At 38.7% G+C, this 20,783-nt stretch overlaps 1 protein-coding gene across 11 annotated transcripts in view; it reads right to left on the reverse strand.

Moving 5' to 3' along the window:
* METTL8 (methyltransferase 8, tRNA N3-cytidine) overlaps window positions 1-20,783 on the reverse strand; it is a 190,630-nt gene that overhangs the window by 133,745 nt on the left and 36,102 nt on the right. For 8 of the 11 annotated variants that reach the window (XR_010136051.1, XR_008522841.2, XR_008522842.2 and 5 more), the window contains exon 2: window positions 14,155-14,309. The exons of the other annotated variants lie outside the window; for them this stretch is intronic. Coding sequence is in view for 4 of the 8 variants with exons in the window: in XM_063712867.1 (XP_063568937.1) it covers window positions 14,155-14,297 (143 nt within the window). In the remaining 4 variants the exon portion in view is untranslated. The remainder of the gene's footprint in view (window positions 1-14,154; window positions 14,310-20,783) is intronic. 11 annotated transcript variants of the gene reach the window in all.

Below are 20,783 nucleotides of genomic sequence, written 5' to 3' on the forward strand. Positions count from 1 at the left end.
TATAGCAGCACAATTTGCAATTGCAAAAACATGGAACCAATCTAAATGCCCATCAACCAACAAGTGGATCAACTAGTGTTCAAAATAACCAGCTAGCATCATGACGACAGGATCAAATTCACACATAACAATATTAACCTTAAACGTAAATTGGCTAAATGCCCCAATTAAAAGGCACAGCCTGGCAAACTGGATAGAGTCAAGACCCATTGGTGTGCTGTACTGAAGAGACTCAACTCATGTGCAAAGACATACATAGGCTCAAAATAAAGGGATGGAGGAAAATTTACCAAGTAAATGGACAGCAGAAAAAAGCAGGGGTTGCAATTCTAGTTTCTGACAAGACAGACTTTAAACCAACAAAGATCAAAAAAGACAAAGAAGGGCATTACATGGCTGGGTGCAGTGGCTCACACCTGTAATCCCAGCACTTTGGGAGGCTGAGGTGGGTGGATCATGAGGTCAGGAGTTCAAGACCAGCCTGGCCAACATAGTGAAACCCCATCTCTACTAAAAATACAAAAATTAGCTGGGTGTGGTGGCATGCACCTGTAGTCCCAGCTACTTGGGAAGCTGAGGCGGAAGAATTGCTTGAACCCGGGAGGTGGAGGTTGCAGTGAGCTAGACCACACCACTGCACTCCAGCCTGGGTGACAGAGTGAGACTCCATCTAAAAAAATAAAAATAAAAAAAATTTAAAAAGAAGGGTATTACGTAATGGTAAAGGGATCAATTCACAAAGAAAAGCTAACTATCCTAAATATATATGAACCCAATACAGGAGCACCCAGATTCATAAAACAAGTTCTTAGAGACCTACAAGGAGACTTAAACTGCCACACAATAGTGGTGGGAGACTTTAACACCCCACTGTCAATATTGGACAGATCAACAAGACAGAAAATTAACAAGGATATTCAAGACTTCAACTCAGCTCTGGATTAAGCAGACCTGATGGATATCTACAGAACTCTCCACCCCAAGACAATAGATTATATATTCTTCTCAGTACCATATGGCACTTCCTCTAAAATAGACCACATAATTGGAAATACAACATTCCTCAGCAAATGCAAAAGAACTGAAATAATAACAAACAGTCTCTCAGACCACATTACAATTAAATTAGAACCCAAGATTTTAAAACTCACTCAAAACCACACAACTACATGGAAAATGAACAACCTGCTCTGGAATGACTCCTGGGTAAACAATGAAATTAAGGCAGAAATCAAAAACTTCTTTAAAACCAATGAGAACAAAGAGACAATGTACCAGAATTTCTGGGATGCAGCTAAAGCAGTGCTAAGAGGGAAATTTATAACACTAAATGCCCACATCGGAAACCTAGAAAGATTTAAAATCAAAACCCTAGCATCACAATTAAAAGAACTAGAGAAGCAAGAGCAAACAAATCTACAAGCTAGCGGAAGGCAAGAAATAACTAAGACCAGAGCAGAACTGAAGGAGATAGAGACACAAAAAACCCTTACCAAAAAAAAAAAAAAAAAAAAAAAAAAAAAAAATCAATGAATCCAGGAGCTGGTTTTTTGAAAAAATTGATAAAATAGATAGACTGCTAACTAGACTAATAAGAAAAGAGAGAAGAATCAAATAGATGAAAAATGATAAAGGGGATATCACCACTGACCCATGGAAATACAAACTACCATCAGAGAGTACTATAAACACTTCTAGGCAAATAAACTAGAAAATCTAAAGAAATGGATAAATTTCTGGACACATACGCCCTCCCAACACTCAACCAGGAAGAAGTTCAATCCCTGAATAGACCAATAGCAAGTTCTGAAATTGAGGCAGTAATAGCTTACCAACCAAAAAAAGCCCAGGACCGGGTAGATTCACAGCTAAATTCTACCAGAGGTACAAAGAGGAGCTGATACCATTCCTTCTGAAACTATTACAAACAATTGAAAAGGAGGGGCTCCTCCCTAACTCATTTTATGAGGCCAGCATCATTCTGATACCAAAACGTGGCAGAAACACAACAACAAAAAAAGAAAACTTCAGGCCAATATCCCTGATGAACATTGATGCAAAAATCCTCAATAAAATACTGGCAAACCGAATCCAGCAGCACATCAAAAAGTTTATCCACCAATCAACTTGGCTTCATCCCTGGGATGCAAGGCTGGTTCAACATATGCAAATCAATAAGCGTAATCCACCACATAAACAGAACCAATGACAAAAACCACATGATTATTTCAATAGACGCAGAAAAGGCCTTCAATAAAATTCAACATCCCCTCATGTTAAAAACTCTCTATGAACTAGGTATTGATGGAACATATCTCAAAATAATAAAAGCTATTTATGACAAACCCATGGCCAATATTATACTGAATGGGCAAAAGCTGGAAGCATTCCCTTTGAAAACTGGCATAAGACAAGGATGCCCTCTCTCACCACTCCTATTCAACATAGTATTGGAAGTGCTGACCAGGGCAATAAGGCTAGAGAAAGAAATAAAGTGTATTCAAATAGGAAGAGAGGAATCCAAATTGTCTCTGTTTGCAGATGACATGATCCTATATTTAGAAAACCCCATGGTCTCAGCCCAAAAACTCCTTTAGCTGATAAACAACTTCAGCAAAGTCTTGGGATACAAAATCAATGTGCAAAAATCACAAGCATTCCTACACACCAACAATAGACTAGCAGAGAGCCAAATCATGAATGAACTACCATTCACAACTGCTACAAAGAGAATAAAATACATAGGAATACAGCTAACAAGGGGCATGAAGGGCCTCTTCAAGGAGAACTACAAACCACTGTTCAAAGAAACAAGAGAGGACATAAACAAATGGAAGAACATTCCATGCTCACGGATAGGAAGAATCAATATCGTGAAAATGCCCATACTGCCCTAAGTAATTTATAGATTCAATGTTATTCCCATCAAACTACTGTTGACTTTCTTCACAGAATTAGAAAAAACTACTTTAAATTTCATATGGAACTAAAAAAGAGCCTATATAGCTAAGACAATCCTAAGCAAAAAGAACAAAGCTGGAGGCATCACGCTACCTGACTTCAAACTATACTACAGGGCTACAGTAACCAAAACAGCATGGTACTGGTATCAAAACAGACATATAGACCAATGGAACAGAACAGAGACTTCTGTTAAACAGAGAAATAAGTCCACACATCTACAACCATCTGATCTTCAACAAACCTGACAAAAACCAGCAATGGGGAAAGGATTCCCTATTTGATAAATGGTGCTGGGAAAACTGGCTAGCCATATGCAGAAAACTGAAACTGGACTCCTTCCTTACACCTTATTTAAAAATTAGCTCAAGGTGGATTTAAGACTTAAATGTAAAACCAAAAAACATAAAAACCCTAGAAGAAAACCTAGGCAATACCATTCAGGACATAGGCATGGGCAAAGACTTCATGACAAAAACACCAAAAGCAACTGCAACAAAAGCCAAAGTTGACAAATGGGATCTAATTAAACTAAAGGGCTTCTGCACAGCCAAAGAAATTAGCATCAGAGTGAACAGGCAACCCACAGAATGGGAGAAAATTTTTGCAATCTACCCATCTGACAAAGGGCTTAAATCCAGAATCTACAAGGTATTTAAACAAATTTACAAGAAAAAAAAACATCAAAAAGTGGGCAAAGGATATGAACAGACACTTCTCAAAAGAAGACATTTATGCAGCCAATAAACATATGAAAAAAGGCTCATAATCACTGATCATTAGTGAAATGCAAATCAAAACCACAATGAGATATCATCTCACGAGAGTCAGAATGGCAAGTATTAAAAAGGAAACAATAGATGCTGACAAGGCTGTGGAGAAATAGGAACGCTTTTTTTTTTTTTTTTTTTTTTGATATGGAGTCTTGCTCTGTCACCAGGCTGGAGTGCAGTGGCACCATCTTGGCTCACTGCAACCTCCACCTCCAGGGTTCAAGCGATTCTCCTGCCTCAGCCTCCTGAGTAGCTGGGACTACAGGCATGCATCACCACGTCCAGCTAATTTTTTTGTATTTTTAGTAGAGACGGGGTTTCACCATGTTGGCCAGGATGGTCTCAATCTCCTGATCTCATGATCCACCCACCTTGGCCTCCCAAAGTGCTGGGATTACAGGCATGAGCCACTGCGCCCAGCCAGGAATGCTTTTACACTGTTGGTGGGCATGTAAATTAGTTCAATCATTGTGGAAAACAGTGTGGCGATTCCTCAAGGATCTAGAACCAGAAATACCATTTGACCCAGTAATCCCATTACTGGGTATATACCCAAAGGAATATAAATCATTCTACTCTAAAGACACATGCACACATGTGTTTACTGCAGCACTATTTACAATAGCAAAGACATGGAACCAACCCAAATGTCAATCAATAATAGACTGGATAAAGAAAATGTGGTACATATACACCATGGAATACTATGCAGCCATAAAAAAGAATGAGATCATGTCCTTTGCAGGGACATAGATGAAACATAGAGGAAGCCATCATCCTCAGCAAACTAATGCAGGAACAGAAAACCAAACACTGCATGTTCTCACTCATAAGTAGGAGTTGAACAATGAGAACACATGGACACAGGGAGGGGAACAACATACACAGGGGCCTGTCCAGGGGTGGAGGGCAAGGGGAGAGAGCATTAGGACAAATACCTAATGCATGCAAGGCCTAAAACCTAGATGACGGGTTGATAGATGCAGCAAACCACCATGGCACATGTATACCTATGTAACAAACCTGCACATTCTGCACATGTATCCCGGAACTCAAAGTAAAATTTAAAAAAAAAAGGAAAGAAAAAAAGAAAAGAAAACTACAAAAAAACAAACAAAAACACATCTGGGCCAGATGCGGTGGCTCATGCCTGTAATCCCAGCACTTTGGGAGGCTGAGGCGGGTGGATCACCTGAGGTCAGCAGTTCAAGACCATCCTGGACAACATGGCGAAACCCCATCTCTACTAAAAATACAAAAAATTAGCCTGGTATGGTGGCGGGTGCCTGTAATCCCAGCTACTTGGGAGGCTGAGGCAGGAGAATCACTTGAACCTGAGAGGTGGAGTTTGCAGTGAGCTGAGATCGAGCCACTGCACTCCAGCCTAGGCGACAGAGCAAGACTCTGTCTGAAAAAAACAAACAAACACAAAAACCCCAAAAAACACACATGTGTACTGAACATGTAAAAAACAAAAAGAACTATATATGAAACAGGGCAAGAGGAATCAGATGGTAAGTATAATTTTTATATAAGGAAAATTATATAATGAAGAATTCTTGGGATCTGAACCCCACTGAGATTCTGGAAACTGTCTATTATTTAAGTGGGTTACATAATAGAAATCATGTTGCAACACACAGTCTTACTTTGGATCTACAGAAAATGGCTTAGCTCAGTGTTTTTAAACTGAAGGTCATAAACCTTGGTGAGTCATGAAATCAATTTAGTTACTCTAAGCAACCCTTGAAAAAAGAAATAGAAACAGTAGAATAAAATAAATGGAAAATAAAATAAATGGATGCACACCTCACATGGTAAAAACTGTACTGGAAACTTTTGTTCCTGTTTTATATATGTGTATATGTTATATACACATGTGCTGGTCCATGAGGGAAAGTGTGTTTCTTACTGGGAGCATGCCAATGGCCTAGCTGATGTAGTCATGTAAAACAAGTGCTTAGTGCTTCCTTATAAATGGCCGAGATCCCTTGAAAAGTTTCTATATGCTTAAACCAAGAACACTGTGAATAAGGAATGATTTTTCCAAGTAACTGTGTAAGTTGCTCAATATAGACAGATCTCTGACAGATCTGTCAGTATAGACAGATCTCAAAAGCATTTTGAATATCGTTTCCTGTCACCACCCTCCAAAATTGATAAATGTACTAAGTATAATTAAAAGACAATAGGCAGAATGTAAAATGGTTCAGTCACTGTGGAAAACAATTTGAGTTTCTCAAAAACTTAAACACAGAATTACCACATGACCCTGCAATTCCACTCTTAGGTATATATTCCAAAGAAATGAAAGCAGGGACACAAACAAGAACATAGTTCACCCATGTTCACAGCAGAACTATTCACAAGAGGCAAAACAGGGGAATAGCCCTATTGTCTATCAGTAGATGAATGAATAAACCAACTGTGGTGTATACAAACAATGGAATATCATTCAGCTATAAAAAGAACAAAGTGCCAGTACATGCTACAAGGTATATGACCCTCCAAGACATTATGCTAAGTGAAAGAAGTCAGACATAAAAGGTCACATTGTATGATTCCATGTCTACGAAATATCCAGAACGGCTGGGTGCGGAGACTTACGTCTGTAATCCCAGCACACTGGGAGGCTGAGGCAGGTGGATCACTTGAGCCCAAGAGTTCAAGACCAGCATGGGCAACATGGTGAAACCCCGTCTATACTAAAAATACAAAAAAATTAGCCAGCCATGGTGGCACACGCCTGTAGTACCTGCTACTTGGGAGGCTGAGGTGGGAGGATCACTTGAGCCCAGGTGGTTGAGGCTGCAGTGAGCTGTGACTGTGCCACTGCACTCCAGTCTGGGTGACAGGGCAAGACTCTGTCTCGAATAAGCAAACAAACAAACAGACAAAAAATGAAAGACTAGACCAACTGTGGTGGCTCATTCCTGTAATCTCAGCACTTTAGGAGGCTGAGGCAGGAGGACCGCTTCAGCCTAGGACTTCCAGACCAGTCTGGGCAACATAGTGAGACCCCATCTCTATAAAAAATAAAAAATGAGCCAGGTGTGGGTAGCACACACCTGTAATCTCAGCTACTTGGGGGGCTGAGGCAGGAGGATCTTTTGAGCCTATGAGGTCAAAACTGCAATGAGCTGTGATCCTGACACTGCACTCCAGTCTGGGTGACAGAGCAAGATGCTGTCTTTAAATTAATTAATTAATTAAGTAAGTAAGTAAATAAATACATAAGTAAAAGACTATAGGCAGATATAAGTACTAGTAATACAAATACCCAGAATCTGGAAGGCAAATCTTTCTCAGGATATTAGAAACTAAATAAAAAAGAGTATCTTTATTTTTTCTTAAAATTAAAAAAAAATATGGTCATACAGAGAGGAAATAATCCTTACAAACCAAAGGCTAAATGGAAAAATGAACTGTAGATAATTCTGAGCAACACCTCTGAGAGAAAACTGGCATATGCTTTTCTAGAAACATCTTTAAAAGATCAAATTCAGGCTGGGTGTGGTGGCTCATGCCTGTAATCCCAGCGTTTTGGGAGGCCAACGCAGGAGGACTGCTTGAGGCCAGGAGTTCAAGACCAGCCTGGGCAACATGGCAAGACCCCCTCTCTAAAAAATATAAAATAAAACAAAATTAAAAATTAGCCATTATAGTGCCATTGTACTTCAGCCTGGGTGACAGGGCAAGACCCTGTCTCAAAAAAAAAAAAAATCAAATTCAGCAAGAGAGGAAACACTATTCTTAAATATAAAGGCGAAAATAAGGAAGAAAACAAAAACTTTTGAACAGAATTTTGGACTTGAAGGATGGGGAGAACAAACCAGGTTTTGTTTAATTTACAAACCTTCTCTTTAAGAAGAAAAAATGTAAAAAAGGTGTGTGGGAAGATAATGTGAATCAACTACCTTCCTCTTCCCTGGGTGAAACAGTTTTTATTACTGCTCTTACAGTATGTATCTGTGTTGGTAGAGAGTTCACCACAGGTGTTGGGTGCAGACTGGCCAACCCCTTGGGGGGTATGCTATGAAGATGGATGGCTGTCTAGACTAGATCAATGTTTTTCAAACTGAGTAACAGAGCTCTAAGGGTCCTCTTGGCTGCTAGAGTAAGTGAAGAGAAGTGAGAGGGAAAAGGAAGTGGTGCTGTTGATGCTCCAGGCCTCTATACCTAATTCATTCAGGTCAGGTTTGCTTTTATCTTTTAAATCCTAGGATTCCATGTTAAAGCTTCACTTGAAAATAGTTTTGTTGCTAAAGAAAATTATAAAAACCATTGGACTGGATCAAGGGTTCCCAAACCTGGCTCCTCAACAGAATTACTAAAAGAGCCTTTTCAAGTTAGAAATTCCTGGGCCATACCTCTAGACCTACTGAAATAGTAACTCCCTGAAGGATTCTTGTGCAGCCAGCCCAAAGCTAGCCCAAGTGTTTGAGGAGCGCTGGACCAGACGATCCTTGCTTTCCTGAGTCTATGAAAAAACAGAACTTAAATCAGTAGGCAAGAATCTCAGGCAAGAGAGCAGGTGGTAATGGATGGAAAAAGAGAATATAGATAGCTAAATCACTAGGGTCTAATGAAGAAAACAAAAAAATTGGTAAATGAGGAGCTTGCCTAAGATCAGAAGTTGCACTGGAGATTTAATTGCCTGGCAAAGGGCCCATTTTATCTCATAGCCTGCGATAACTATCCATATTGGTGATGGTAGTCAAAATGGTTTAATGGAGCAGCTGTCCAAAAAAGTATAATGTGAACCACATACGTAGTTTTAAAATTTCTAGTAGCCATGGTATGGAAAAATGAAAATAAAGAGGTGAAACCAATTTTAAAAATATATTTTATTTAGGCCAGGCACAGTGGCTCACGCCTGTAATCCTAGTACTTTGGGAGTCCGAGGTAGGCAGTTCACCTGAGGTCAGGAGTTCGAGACCGGCCTGGCCAACACAGCGAAATCTTGTCTCTACAAAAAATACAAAAATTAGCTGGGCGTGGTGGCGATATGGAAGGGAAGAGTGTGGTCCCTTTAAATGATACAGAAGCGGGGAAGGGAAGTGCTAGTTAGAGGAGGACATGGTCCCTGGCTAGGGCTCCACCCACATGAACCTAGGTGAGGACAGGCTTTTCCTGCCCAAATGTTGTATTTTCCCAAGACCGCCCTGGCCTGCCACGCCCCCATCCTATGCCTATAAACAAACCCTTCCCCCCAGACCCCAGCAGGCAGACACACAGGTGGCTGGACATGGCGAGAAGCACATCAGCAGGCACCAGCACACCAGCAGGCCACCCACCAGCAGAACAACATTTGGCTAGGGCAGCCAGAGGAGAGCCCAGTCCACCGAGCGGTCCGACTCCAGGGGAAAACCATCGTCCTTCTGACTCCCCAATCTGCTGAGAGCTACTTCCACTCAGTAAAACCTTGCACTCATTCTCCAAGCTCATAAGTGATCCGATTCTTCCCGTACACCAAGGCAAGAACCCTGGGATACAGAAAGCCCTCTGTCTTTACCATAAGGCAGGGGTATAACTGAGCTAACACAAGCTGCCTATGTATGGCTAAACTAAAAGAGCACCCTGTAACACATGCCCACTGGGGCTTCAGGAACTGTAAACACTCACCCCTATACACTGTCATGGGGTAGGAGCCCCACAGCCTACCCATCTCTATGCTCCCCTAGAGGTCTGAGCAGCGGGGCACTGAAGAAGTGAGCCACACCCCCACCGCACATCCTGTGAGGGGGACATGGGAGCTTTTTCCCTTTCAGTGGTGCATGTTTATAATCCCAGATACTCAGGAGGCTGAGGCAGGAGAATTGCCTGAACCTGGGAGGCAGAGGTTGCAGTGAGCTGAGATTGCATCACTGCACTCCAGCCAGGGCGACAGAGCGAGACTCTGTCTTATTTAAAAAAAAAAAAAATATATATATATATATACACACACACACACACACACATATATACACATATATATGTATATATGTATGTATGTGTATATATATAATTTAAATGCATATATCCAAATTTTCATTCACTTTTAACATATAATTCAATATAAAAATTATTGAGATTGTTTACCTTATTTTTTGTACTAAGTTTTTAAAATTTTACAGTACATCTCAGCCCAGTTATTAATATATTTCAAGTGCTGAATAACCACATGTGGCTAGTGACTACCATATTGTATAGTGTAGAACTAATTAATTAAAAAATCAATGTATTACCTTTCAAAATTGAGATTCAGTTGCAATAAAAACATAAAAAGCCCATGAATCACTTTCCTAGCCCCAGAGCTGCTGTTCCAGAGGCTAGTCTGATAACAATTTTGTCTGCAGATATCATACCCAATTTGACTTCTTCAGCTCTGACCACTCTCCCTCTTTCCAGCAGCAGTGTCTGCGTACTGGACATTTACACCTGAATGTCCTGCTCACAAAGCCTATTCAAATGTCTAAAACCAAATTCACCATCTTTCTTCCAAAATAAAACAAATACATTTACCTCTTGATTCTCCTATTTCTATCAGTTACTTAAGATCAAAACTTCAGAGTCAACCTCTTCCTTTTTCTTTACTCTGCACAAGCACCAAGTTCTGTTTATTCTTCTGTCATGATCTCTTGCTCACTGGCCCTTTTCTGCTTCTAATTCTCCCTGCTGATCAGTCTACTATGGTGTTACCAAATATATACACTTAATACACTAAGTATAAGTCATTTATTTATCTTCAGTGGCTCTATAATGCCTTATACTTCAGCTATGAATTCAGGACCATGCACAATCTTAAACCTACCCCCCCATCTGGCCTATGTCCTTCCAACCTTATCTTTCACCAATCTCCTAGAAAAGCCTTTCTTAAGGCAAACTATCCTATGCTCTATCTCCTGAAAATGCCTTATATTTCCTCATCTCAGTGCTTTATGATTTTCTATCCACCTAGAATGCCCTTATTTCAGTTTACCTATTCAAAGCATTAATTCAACAAATATTTGTGTGTCAGGCATTGTGCTATGTACTGGAGGCAATATAAATACAGGCATATCTTGTATAATTATGCTTTGCTTGATCACACTTCACAGCTATTGCATTTTTCACAAATTGAAGGTTTGTGGCAACCCTGCATTGAACAAGTCTATTGGCACCATTTCTCCAACAGCATGTGCTCATTTCATGTCTCTGTTACATTTTGGTAATTCTTGCAATATTTCAAACTATTTCATTATTATTATATCTGTTATGAGCTGTGATCAGTGATCTTTGATGTTACTATTGTAATTGTGTTAGAGCACCATGAACCATACCCATATAAAACAGCAAATTTAATTGATAAATGTTATGTGTGTTCTGACTGCTCCACTGACCTGGCTTTCCCTGTCTATTTCCCTCTCCTCAGGTTCCCCTATTCCCTGAGACAAACAATAATGAAATGAGGCCAGTTGATTACCCTACAATGGCCTCTACGTGTTCAAATGAAAGGAATAGTTATATATATCTCACTTTAAATCAAAAGCTAGAAAAGATTAAGCTTAGTGAGGAAGGCCTATTGCAAACTGACATAGGACAAAACCTAGGCCTGTAGCACTAGTCAACTTGTGAAATGCAAAGGAAAAGTTCTTAAAGGAAATTAAAGATGCTACTCCAGGTTGAGCGCTATGGCTCACACCTGTAATCCCAGCACTTCGGGAGGCTGAGTTGGGAAGATCACTTGAGCTCAGGAGTTCAAGGCCAGCCTGGGCAACATGGTGAAACCCCATCTCTACAAAAAATACAAAAATTAGCCAGGCATGGCAGTGAATGCCTATAGTCCCAGCTACTTGGGATGCTGAGGCCAGAGAATCACTTGACCCAGGAGGAGGTTGAAGCTGCAGTGAACCATGACCACACCACTGCACTCCAGCTTGGGTGACAGTCTCCCTGTCTCAAAAAAAAAAAAAAAAAAAAAAAAAAAAAGATGCTGCTCCAGTGAATACATGAATGAAAAGAAAGTGAAATAGCATTACTGATATGGAGAAAGGTATAGTGGCCTGCATAAAAGATAAAACCAGCCACAATATTCCCATAAGCCAAAGCCTAATTCAGAGCAAGGCCCTAACTTTCTTTGATTCTATGAAGGCTCAGAGAGATGAGGTAGCTGCAGAAGAAAAGTGAAACTAGTGGAGGTTGGTTCATGAAGTTTAAGGAAAGAAGACTTCTCCATAGCATAAAAGTACAAAGCAAAGCAGTAAGTGCTGATGGAGAAGCTGTAGCATCAAGTTATCCAGAAGATCCAGCTAAGATCACTGATGAAGGTGGTTACACTAAAAAACAAATTTTCAATGTAAATAAAACAGCTTTCTATTGGAAGAAGATGTCATCTAAGACTTTCATAGCCAGAAAGGAGAGTCAATGCCTGGCTTCAAAGCTTCAAAGGACAGGCTGACTCTCTTGTTAAGGGCTAAGGCAGTTGGTGACTTTAAGTTGAAGCCAGTGCTTATTTACTATTCCAAAAATCCTAGGGCCCTTAAAAATTATGCTGAATCTACTCTGCCTATACTCTATAAATGAAACAACAAAGCCTGGATGACAACACATCTGTTTATAGCATGGCTGGTTTACTGAATGTTTTAAGCCCGCTGTGGAGACCTAATGCTCAGAAAAAAGAATTCCTTGCAAAATACTACTGCTCACTGACAATATACCTTGTCACTCCAGAGTTCTGATGGAAATGTACAAGGATATTAATGTTGTTTTCATGCCAACTAACACAGTATGCATTCTGCAGCCCTTGGATCAAGGAGTAATTTCAACTTTCAAGTCTTATTTAAGAACTACATTTCGTAAAGCTATAGCTGCCATAAATAGTAACTCCTCTAGTGGATCTGGGCAAAGTAAACTGAAAACATTCTGGAAAGGATTCACCAATCTACATGCCATTAAGAACATTTGTGATTCATGGGAGGAGGTCAAAATAATAACATCAATAGGAGTTTGGAAGAAGTTGATTCTAATGGATGATAAGGGGTTCAAGACTTCAATGGAAAAAGTAACGGCAGATATGGTGGAAACAGCAAGAGAACTAGAATTAAAAGTGGGGCCTAAAGATTTAGGCTGAATTGCTGCAATCTCATGATAAAACTTGAACAGATGAGGAGTTCCTTTGTAGGGATGAACAAAGAAAGTAGTTTCTTGAGATGGAATCTACTCGGGGTGAAGACAGTGTGAACACTGTGGAAATCACAACAAAGAATTTAGACATAATTTAGACAACAGAGAATTTAGACATAATTCTAAATATTAAACAAAATATTTAGAATATTACATACACTTAGTTGATAAAACAGTGGCAGGATCTGTGAGGACTGACTGATTTTGAAAGTTCTACTGTAGGTAAAATGCTATCAAACAGCATCACATGCTACAGAGAAATCTTTCATGAAAGAAGAGTCAGTTGATGAGGCAAACTCCATTGTTGTCTTATTTTAAGAAACTGCCACAGCCACTCCAACCACCACCCTGATCAGTCAGCAGCCATCAACACTGAGGTAAGACCCTCTGCCAACAAAAAGATTATGACTCACTGAAGGCTCAGATGACTGATAGCACTTTTTAGCAAGAAATTACTTTTTAATTAGGTTTGTACATTGTTTTCTTAGACATAATACTATTGTACACTTAAGAGACTACAGTATAGTGTAAACATAACTTTCATATGCACTGGGAAACCAAAAAAATTGTGTGACTCACTTTATTGCAATATTTGCTTTACTGCAGTGGTCTCAACCAAATCTACAACATTTCTGAGGTGTGCCTGTAATCGTAATCTCAGTTTCCCTTACTTTAAGAAATCTTTCTGACTATGCCCAAACAGAAGTGGTTTTGCATTACTGAGTTGTTCTCATATGGCATATAGTCTGTAACACTCATTGAGCCCTCACAATTTACTGCCTTGTAGGGGTAATTATCAGCTTTTTCTGTAAATATCTATCTTTCCAAATAGGGTGGATTCCCTGAAAGCATAGACGAGAATCATATGATCTCCCTGGTGCTCAGTAAGCCACAGGTACTGATCCGCATTTGCTGGATGACAAGTATGTAAAAGAGGGAAGGAACTGTGGAGCAGGAGGAGCGTCCCACCTAGGAAAGAATCCTCACCCCCACCCAGTGACAGCAGGCAAATCAGGATCAGAGGTAAGCAGGAAGGGCCTGCAAGAACTCCAAGGCTACTAAAAGCATATGGGAAGTTTCACTCTTCCAGTTCCATTTGCAATGAAATTCAGAATCAGCAACACTTAAGTCAGGATCGGTTACCCTAGCTTTTGGACCTCTACAACATGAGTTAGGTCATCAGCTTTAAAAACCCTTTCTTAATTCTAAGTGAAAATAATACCACTGGTGATATTTAAGAAACAGACATAATATCAGACTTAAAAAGAAAACTCACCACATGTTGTGTTCAAAAACTTTGGCTGGGTCAGTTAAAATCCTTGATCCCAGAGGGGCCACTGGGTGGTAACCACTTTGGTATCTGTGTGGTACCTTTCCTAGCCTTAGACAAGAAATGGAATTTCTCCAGATCGTATTCATCCTAAGCAGTACCTAAAAAGTTACAAATGATTAATTAGTCAACATAGATTAAACAGTGTATTGTTTATCTAATACCCAAAACCTGGTTCTAAAGGTTTTCAATGTGAGAAAGCACATGAAAACTAGAAACTTTTTAATGAAAGATGAGCATAACAGCTTCTCTCCTGAAGTATATTCAGGCCAAGAGATGGGAGAGAAATATTTAGGGTGGGCAACACTGGCTGGCATTGTTTTGAAAGCCATAGCCTTGACCAACTTTGCTTTGTTCGATATTTTATTTGCTTATTTAATTTTTAGCACGTGATCAAAGCATGTCTGAATTTGTGTACTAAAGACAGTTTTGTTTTTTTTTTTAAGTAATTTTATTTTTGGGGGGTAATTCTAGGAAAACAGATTTCTAGGAAATATTTTGTGACCACTAGACAAAAATCCCAAGTACGGTAGAAGAATAAGAAAACAAACCTGTAACTCTCATTCTCCATGCTGAACTGAATAATATGAAAATCAGTCAAATAAATAAATATTAAGACAGAATCTTAGCAATTCTTAATTCTAACAATCCTGTATACATATATTTTTAAGAATAGTCAGTAATATGGATGCAAAATAGATTTCCCTGAACAAAATGCATGCTTTGCCAGGCATGGTGGCTCATGCCTGTAATCCCAGCACTTTGGGAGGCCGAGGCGGGTGGGTCACTTGAGGTCAGGAGTTCGAGACCAGCCTGGTCAACATAGGAAAACCCCATCTCTACTAAAAATACAAAAAAAAAAAAAATTATCCAGGAGTGATGTGAGTTCCTGTAATCCCAGCTACTTGGAGGCTGAGGCAAGAGAATCGCTTGAACCCGGGAGGTGGAGATTGCAGTGAGCTGAGATTGTGTCACTGCACTCCCACCTGGGCAACAGAATAAGACTGTCTCAAAACAAACAAAACAAAACAAAAATGCATGCTTAAGGCCAGGTGCAGTGGCTTATGCCTGTAATCCCAACATTTTGGGAGGCCAAGGTGAGAGAGTTACTTGAATCCAAGAGTTCAAGACCAGCCTGGGCAACATAGTGAGACCCTGTTTCTACAAAAAATAAAAAAAAAATTAGGGGTGGTGGTGCACATCTGTGGTTCCAGCTACATGAGAGGCCAAGCCTAGAGGCTGAACTGTAGTGAGCCATGATCGTGCCACTGCATTCCAGCCTGGGTCACAGAGCAAGACCCTGTCTTATAAAAAAGCAAAAAAAAAAAAAAAAAAGCATGCTTATACCCTAGCTCAAGAGGAGAATCATCTGCTGATTAGCCCAAATCCATCTCCATTTCTGGAAGAATAACAAGCATTTAAAGAGTATGTCATCTTAATTATGTACTTGTAAATATGTCACTTTAAAATCTTTATGGAAAAGTATTAAAAAGAAGCTCTAAGGTGCTTACTTTTTCCAATAAGAAACCATTGTAATACTGCTTGACATTTCAGTTGTTCATCACAACATTCAGCCTAATGCTGTCAGCTGTCAGGTGGAAACAGATGCTAAAAGGTGTGTGTGTATAATATGCATCACAGATTATTGGAGGTGCTATTAGGCGTAAAAATGCCATATACTCTGCACTCTTTACCACCCTACTGAAAATGAATAGGTTTAAGACTGTGAATTCCAAAATGAACTGCAGAATGTCAAAAACAGCTCTTTGTACTTTTAAACATAAAATTCAAGATTTTCCTTTTGGAAAAAAAAAGTGGGGGCATAGTTATACATACCAACAAGACTGTAATGGTTCCATTCAAATGTGACTTAACAGTGATGAGAAATGAAACCTTCAACAGCAAGTGCAGATGCTCCTGTTTCTTATTTGTTTTCCTTCTCCAGTAAATGCAAGCTCTTTGGTGGAGGCAAATGAAATTAAATGCTCCACCTACCACCACCTTTACCCTGATGTGCCTTTGTTCTTTTTGCTTGCCAATGTTCCACATAAGACTATCAGTGTTCTATAAAACCCGACCTGCAAAATTATTTTTAGAGCTCTTTCTGCAGTGAATAGTATTCATAAAATCTTCTGTATGCTGAAGAGTAGAAATTGATTACCCCTAGAAAGAGAGGCAATTCATGCTCAAAAGTATAAAATGATGTAAACGTTTCCTACCCAGGAAAGGCAAATCAAAATGGAATTTCAATCCTTCAAATAATCACGTGATACTTATCTATACCCATCTATATATAGAAGAGGGAAGAAAAAAAAGTAAGAGTTTCTCTCACTATAAATGACCAAGAGCCTCTGTAGACATAGACAAAAAGATACAACCAGATTGGATTATTAGGCAATTCGGGAAAATGTCAGAGAAATGTGAATCTTGCAGGCTGCTAGTCTGTAGAGAAAGCGTGGTGTGGCCAGGGTCTAAATATGTGGCAATTTCCCTACTTAGGCAGCTGTTTCTTTAATTAACCACACAAACATCTTTATTTCACTTGCTTATCTATAACAGTTATGCACAGCCTTGCATTGCTATTTATCTTATTACATAAATATATAATAACTGTATATAGGAGATAATATAAATACATAATAAAATTATATAAATGCCTTCTTACTTAAATTGCAAGCTTCTAGAGGCAGCACCAAGCTGCTCATGAATTGTTTGACTGATTACATAAAAATGGTATTTGTCTGACATAAATCTAATTGGATGGAAGTTACTTCATATTTTCCAGGGTGGATCCTAATTAAGATCCTTGCAGTGCGAAGGAAGTGACAGAAGAATGTGACAATATACAGGTAGCTATCCAATTATATTAACTACGATGATTAACAAATATGTTCTTTGTATTATTACTACCATGTTAGCCTAAGGTTTGCTGGTCATGGTTCAATTTTGTGGGAAAAGAAGGGCAGGGCCAGCCCCAAATAAAATTGTGGTAGAAAAAGTAGGTTTCTGCCACCAGAATGACCCAATCCCTTTATGTACCTTCTCTTAGCTCTCTTTTGGCATACTCTAATTTGAATACCAGTTTAACTCAGATATTATTTGCACAACAAAACTGTGTGAATAAGTAGTATTTTTATTTGAAACAAAACAAAGAGGTACAGTTTAAAATATTCCATTCATCCAAAAGAAGGCAAGAAAGGAAGAACAGAGGAATGAAAAACAAATAGGACAAATAGAAAACAAATACCAAGATGGCATATTTAAACCTAACCATATCAATATTTACAATAAATGTAAATGGGCTCCAATTAAAAAGCAGATTATTAACTTGGATTAAAAAAAGTAAGACCCAGCAATATACTGTTTATGAGGCAAACACTTTGAATATAAAGAAACAAATAGATTAACATAAAAAAAGGTATACCATGCAAACACTGCATAAGAAAGCTGGTGGGGCTATAGTAATAGACAAAGTAGACTTCAATGAAAAGACTATTATAGAGATAAAGAGGGGCATTTAATAATGATCATAAGCCAATTCATCAAGACAACATAGCAGTCTTAAATATGCATGTACCTAATAACAAAGCTATAAAATAAATGAAGCAAAAAGATAGAACTTTCTAAAAGGAGAACTTAACAAATTCACAGTAATACTTGGAGATTTTAACAACCCTTTTTCAGCAATAAATAGAAAAATAACCAGCGACAAGCTATCAAAAAATCAAAAAGGATAAAGAAGATTTGAACATTATTAACTTGACCTAGATGACATTTATAGAAAGAACATCATATGTAGCAATAGCAAGAATACACATTCTTTTCAAATGAACATGGAACATTCACCAAGGTAGACCATACGCTGGGCTATAAAACAAGTCTCAATAAATAGATAAATTTGGCTGGTCAGGCACAGTGGCTCATGCCTGTAATCCCAGCACTTTGGGAGTCCAAGGCGGGCAGATCACCTGAGGTCAGGAGTTTGAGACCAGCCTGGCCAACATGGTGAAACCCCATCTCTACTAAAAATCCAAAAAAAAATTAGCTGGGTATGGTGGCGGGTGCCTATAATCAGCTGAGGCACAAGAATCACTTGAACCCAGGAGGCGGAGGTTGCAGTGAGCCGAGATCATGCCACTGCACTCCAGCCTGGGCGACAGAGTGGGACTGTCTCAATAAATAAATAAATAAATAGATAAATAAAAATAAATCCCAAAGTATTAAAATCACACAGAGTGTGCTTTTTGACTATAATAATATTAAATGTTAATATTTTGATGAATTAACTTGTATTAATAAACGTGCCTTCTTATCTCTGGTAATAGTCATTTTCTTGAGGTCTACTTTGTCTGATATTAATACAGCCCTACCAGTTGTCTAATGTAATGTCATGTGTGGCATGTTGTGTATCTTTTAAAAAAATTTTAGTCTATTTGTGTGCTTTTCTAATAGGCAGTGCTTTTCTAATAGGCAGCATATTGTCAATCCTTGCTTTTGTATCCAAATTCAAAATAATAATAAGATAGCTACAAAAATTTCCAAATGTTAAGGAATTAAGCAACACAGCTATAAATAACCTACGAGTAAAAGAACAAATCTGAAGAGAAATTAGAAAATATGTTGAACTGAATGATAACAAAATCTCAAAATATCAAAATGTATGGGATGCAACTAAAGCAGTGTGGAGAGAAATTTATAGTTTTAAATATTTTTATTAGAAAGGAGAAAGATGTCAAATCAATAATCTCAGCTTCTATCTTTTTTTTTTTGAGACAAGGTCTTGCTCTATCACCCAGACTAGAGTGCAATGGCACGATCATAGCTCATAGGCCTGCTTTGGCCTCCCAAGTAGCTGGTACTACAGGCATGTACCACCGCACCTGGCTACTTTTTTTTTTTTTTTTTTTTTTTTAAGAGACAGGGTCTCCCTATGTTGCCCAGGCTAGTCTTGAACTCCTGGGCTCAAGGGATCCTCCCACCTCAGCCTCCCAAAGTGCTGGGATTACAGGCATCAGCCATCTTGCCTGGCCTCAGCTTCTATCTTCACAAGCTAGAAAAATAAGAATAAATTAGACCCAAAGTAAGTAGAAAGAAGGAAATAATAAAAAATAAAAACAGAAAGCAATGAAATAGAAAACAGGGCCAGGCATGGTGGTTCACACTTGTAATCTCAGAGCTTTGGGAGGGAGGTCAAGGTGGGCAGATGGCTTGACTTGAGGCCAAGACTTTCAGACTAGCCTAGGCAAAATAGTGAGAACTTGTCTCTAAAAAAAAAAAAAAAAAAAAAAACAACAACAACAACAAAACTTCAAACGAACAAAATTAGCCAGTGCCTGTAGTCCCAGCTACTTGGGAGGCCAACGAGGGAGGATCACTTGAGTTCAGGAGTTCAAGGCTGCAGTGAGCTATGATCATGCTATTGCACTGCATCCTGGGCGACAGAGCAATACCCTGTCTCAAAAAAAAAAAAAAAAAGAAAGAGAGAGGGAGGGAGGGAAAATGAGCAAAGCAGGGAAAAATCAAAGTCAAAAGTTAGTTCTTTGGAAAGATTAATAAAACTGATAAACTTCTGGCAAGACTGATATCAAACGTGTTTCACAAAACACAAACTTCCAATAATAGGAATGAAAAATGAGATATCACCACAGACCTTACAGACATGGAAAAGCTAATACTGGGATATTATGGACAATTTTATTGCATTCATTAGATGGGACGAAGTCCTTGAAAACCATAACTTACCAATAATAACAAAATAACACAAGAGAAATCTGAATAGCCCTAAATTTATTAATTACATTTGTGATTAAAATCAAAACAAACAGCATACCTAATAGGATGGCTGGTATTTAAAAACAGCAACAACAACCCAGAATATAACAAATATTGGTGAGGATGTGGAGAAATTGGGAAATTGGAGGTCTTATTCATTGCTATTGGAATATAAAATGATACAGCTGCTATGAAAAAACATTACGGTGAATCCTCAGAAATTAAACATAGAATTACCATATGATTCAGCAATTCTACTTCTGGGTATATACCCGAAAGAAGTGAAAGCAGAGACCAAAGAGATATTTGTACACCCATTTTCATAGCAACATCATTCACAATAGACAAAAGGTAGAAGCAACCCACGTGTCCATTGAAGATAAATGGATAAACAAAATGTGATACATACATACATATATATGTACAATGGAACATTATCCAGCCTTAAAAAGAAAGAAAATTTTGACGCATGCTACAATCATGGATGAATCTTAAAGATATTATGCTAAGTGAAATAAGCCAGTCATAAAAGGACAGATATTGTATGATTCCTCTTATATGAGGTTCCTAGAGTAGTCAAACTGATAGAGACAGGAAGTGGAGTGGTGTTTGGCAGAGGTTGGGGAAGGAGGAATGAGGAATTATGTTTTTAATGGATAGGGGAGGGGAGAGAGGAAATGGGGAGATGTAGATCAAAGGATACAAAGTTGCAGATATATAGGATGAACATGTCTACAGATCTAATGTACAATACGAGGACTACAGTCAATAATATTGTATTATATTTGGGATTTTTGCTGAAA

Source organism: Pongo abelii, chromosome 11 (genome assembly GCF_028885655.2).
Source record: "Pongo abelii isolate AG06213 chromosome 11, NHGRI_mPonAbe1-v2.0_pri, whole genome shotgun sequence".
Lineage (NCBI taxonomy): Eukaryota > Metazoa > Chordata > Mammalia > Primates > Hominidae > Pongo > Pongo abelii.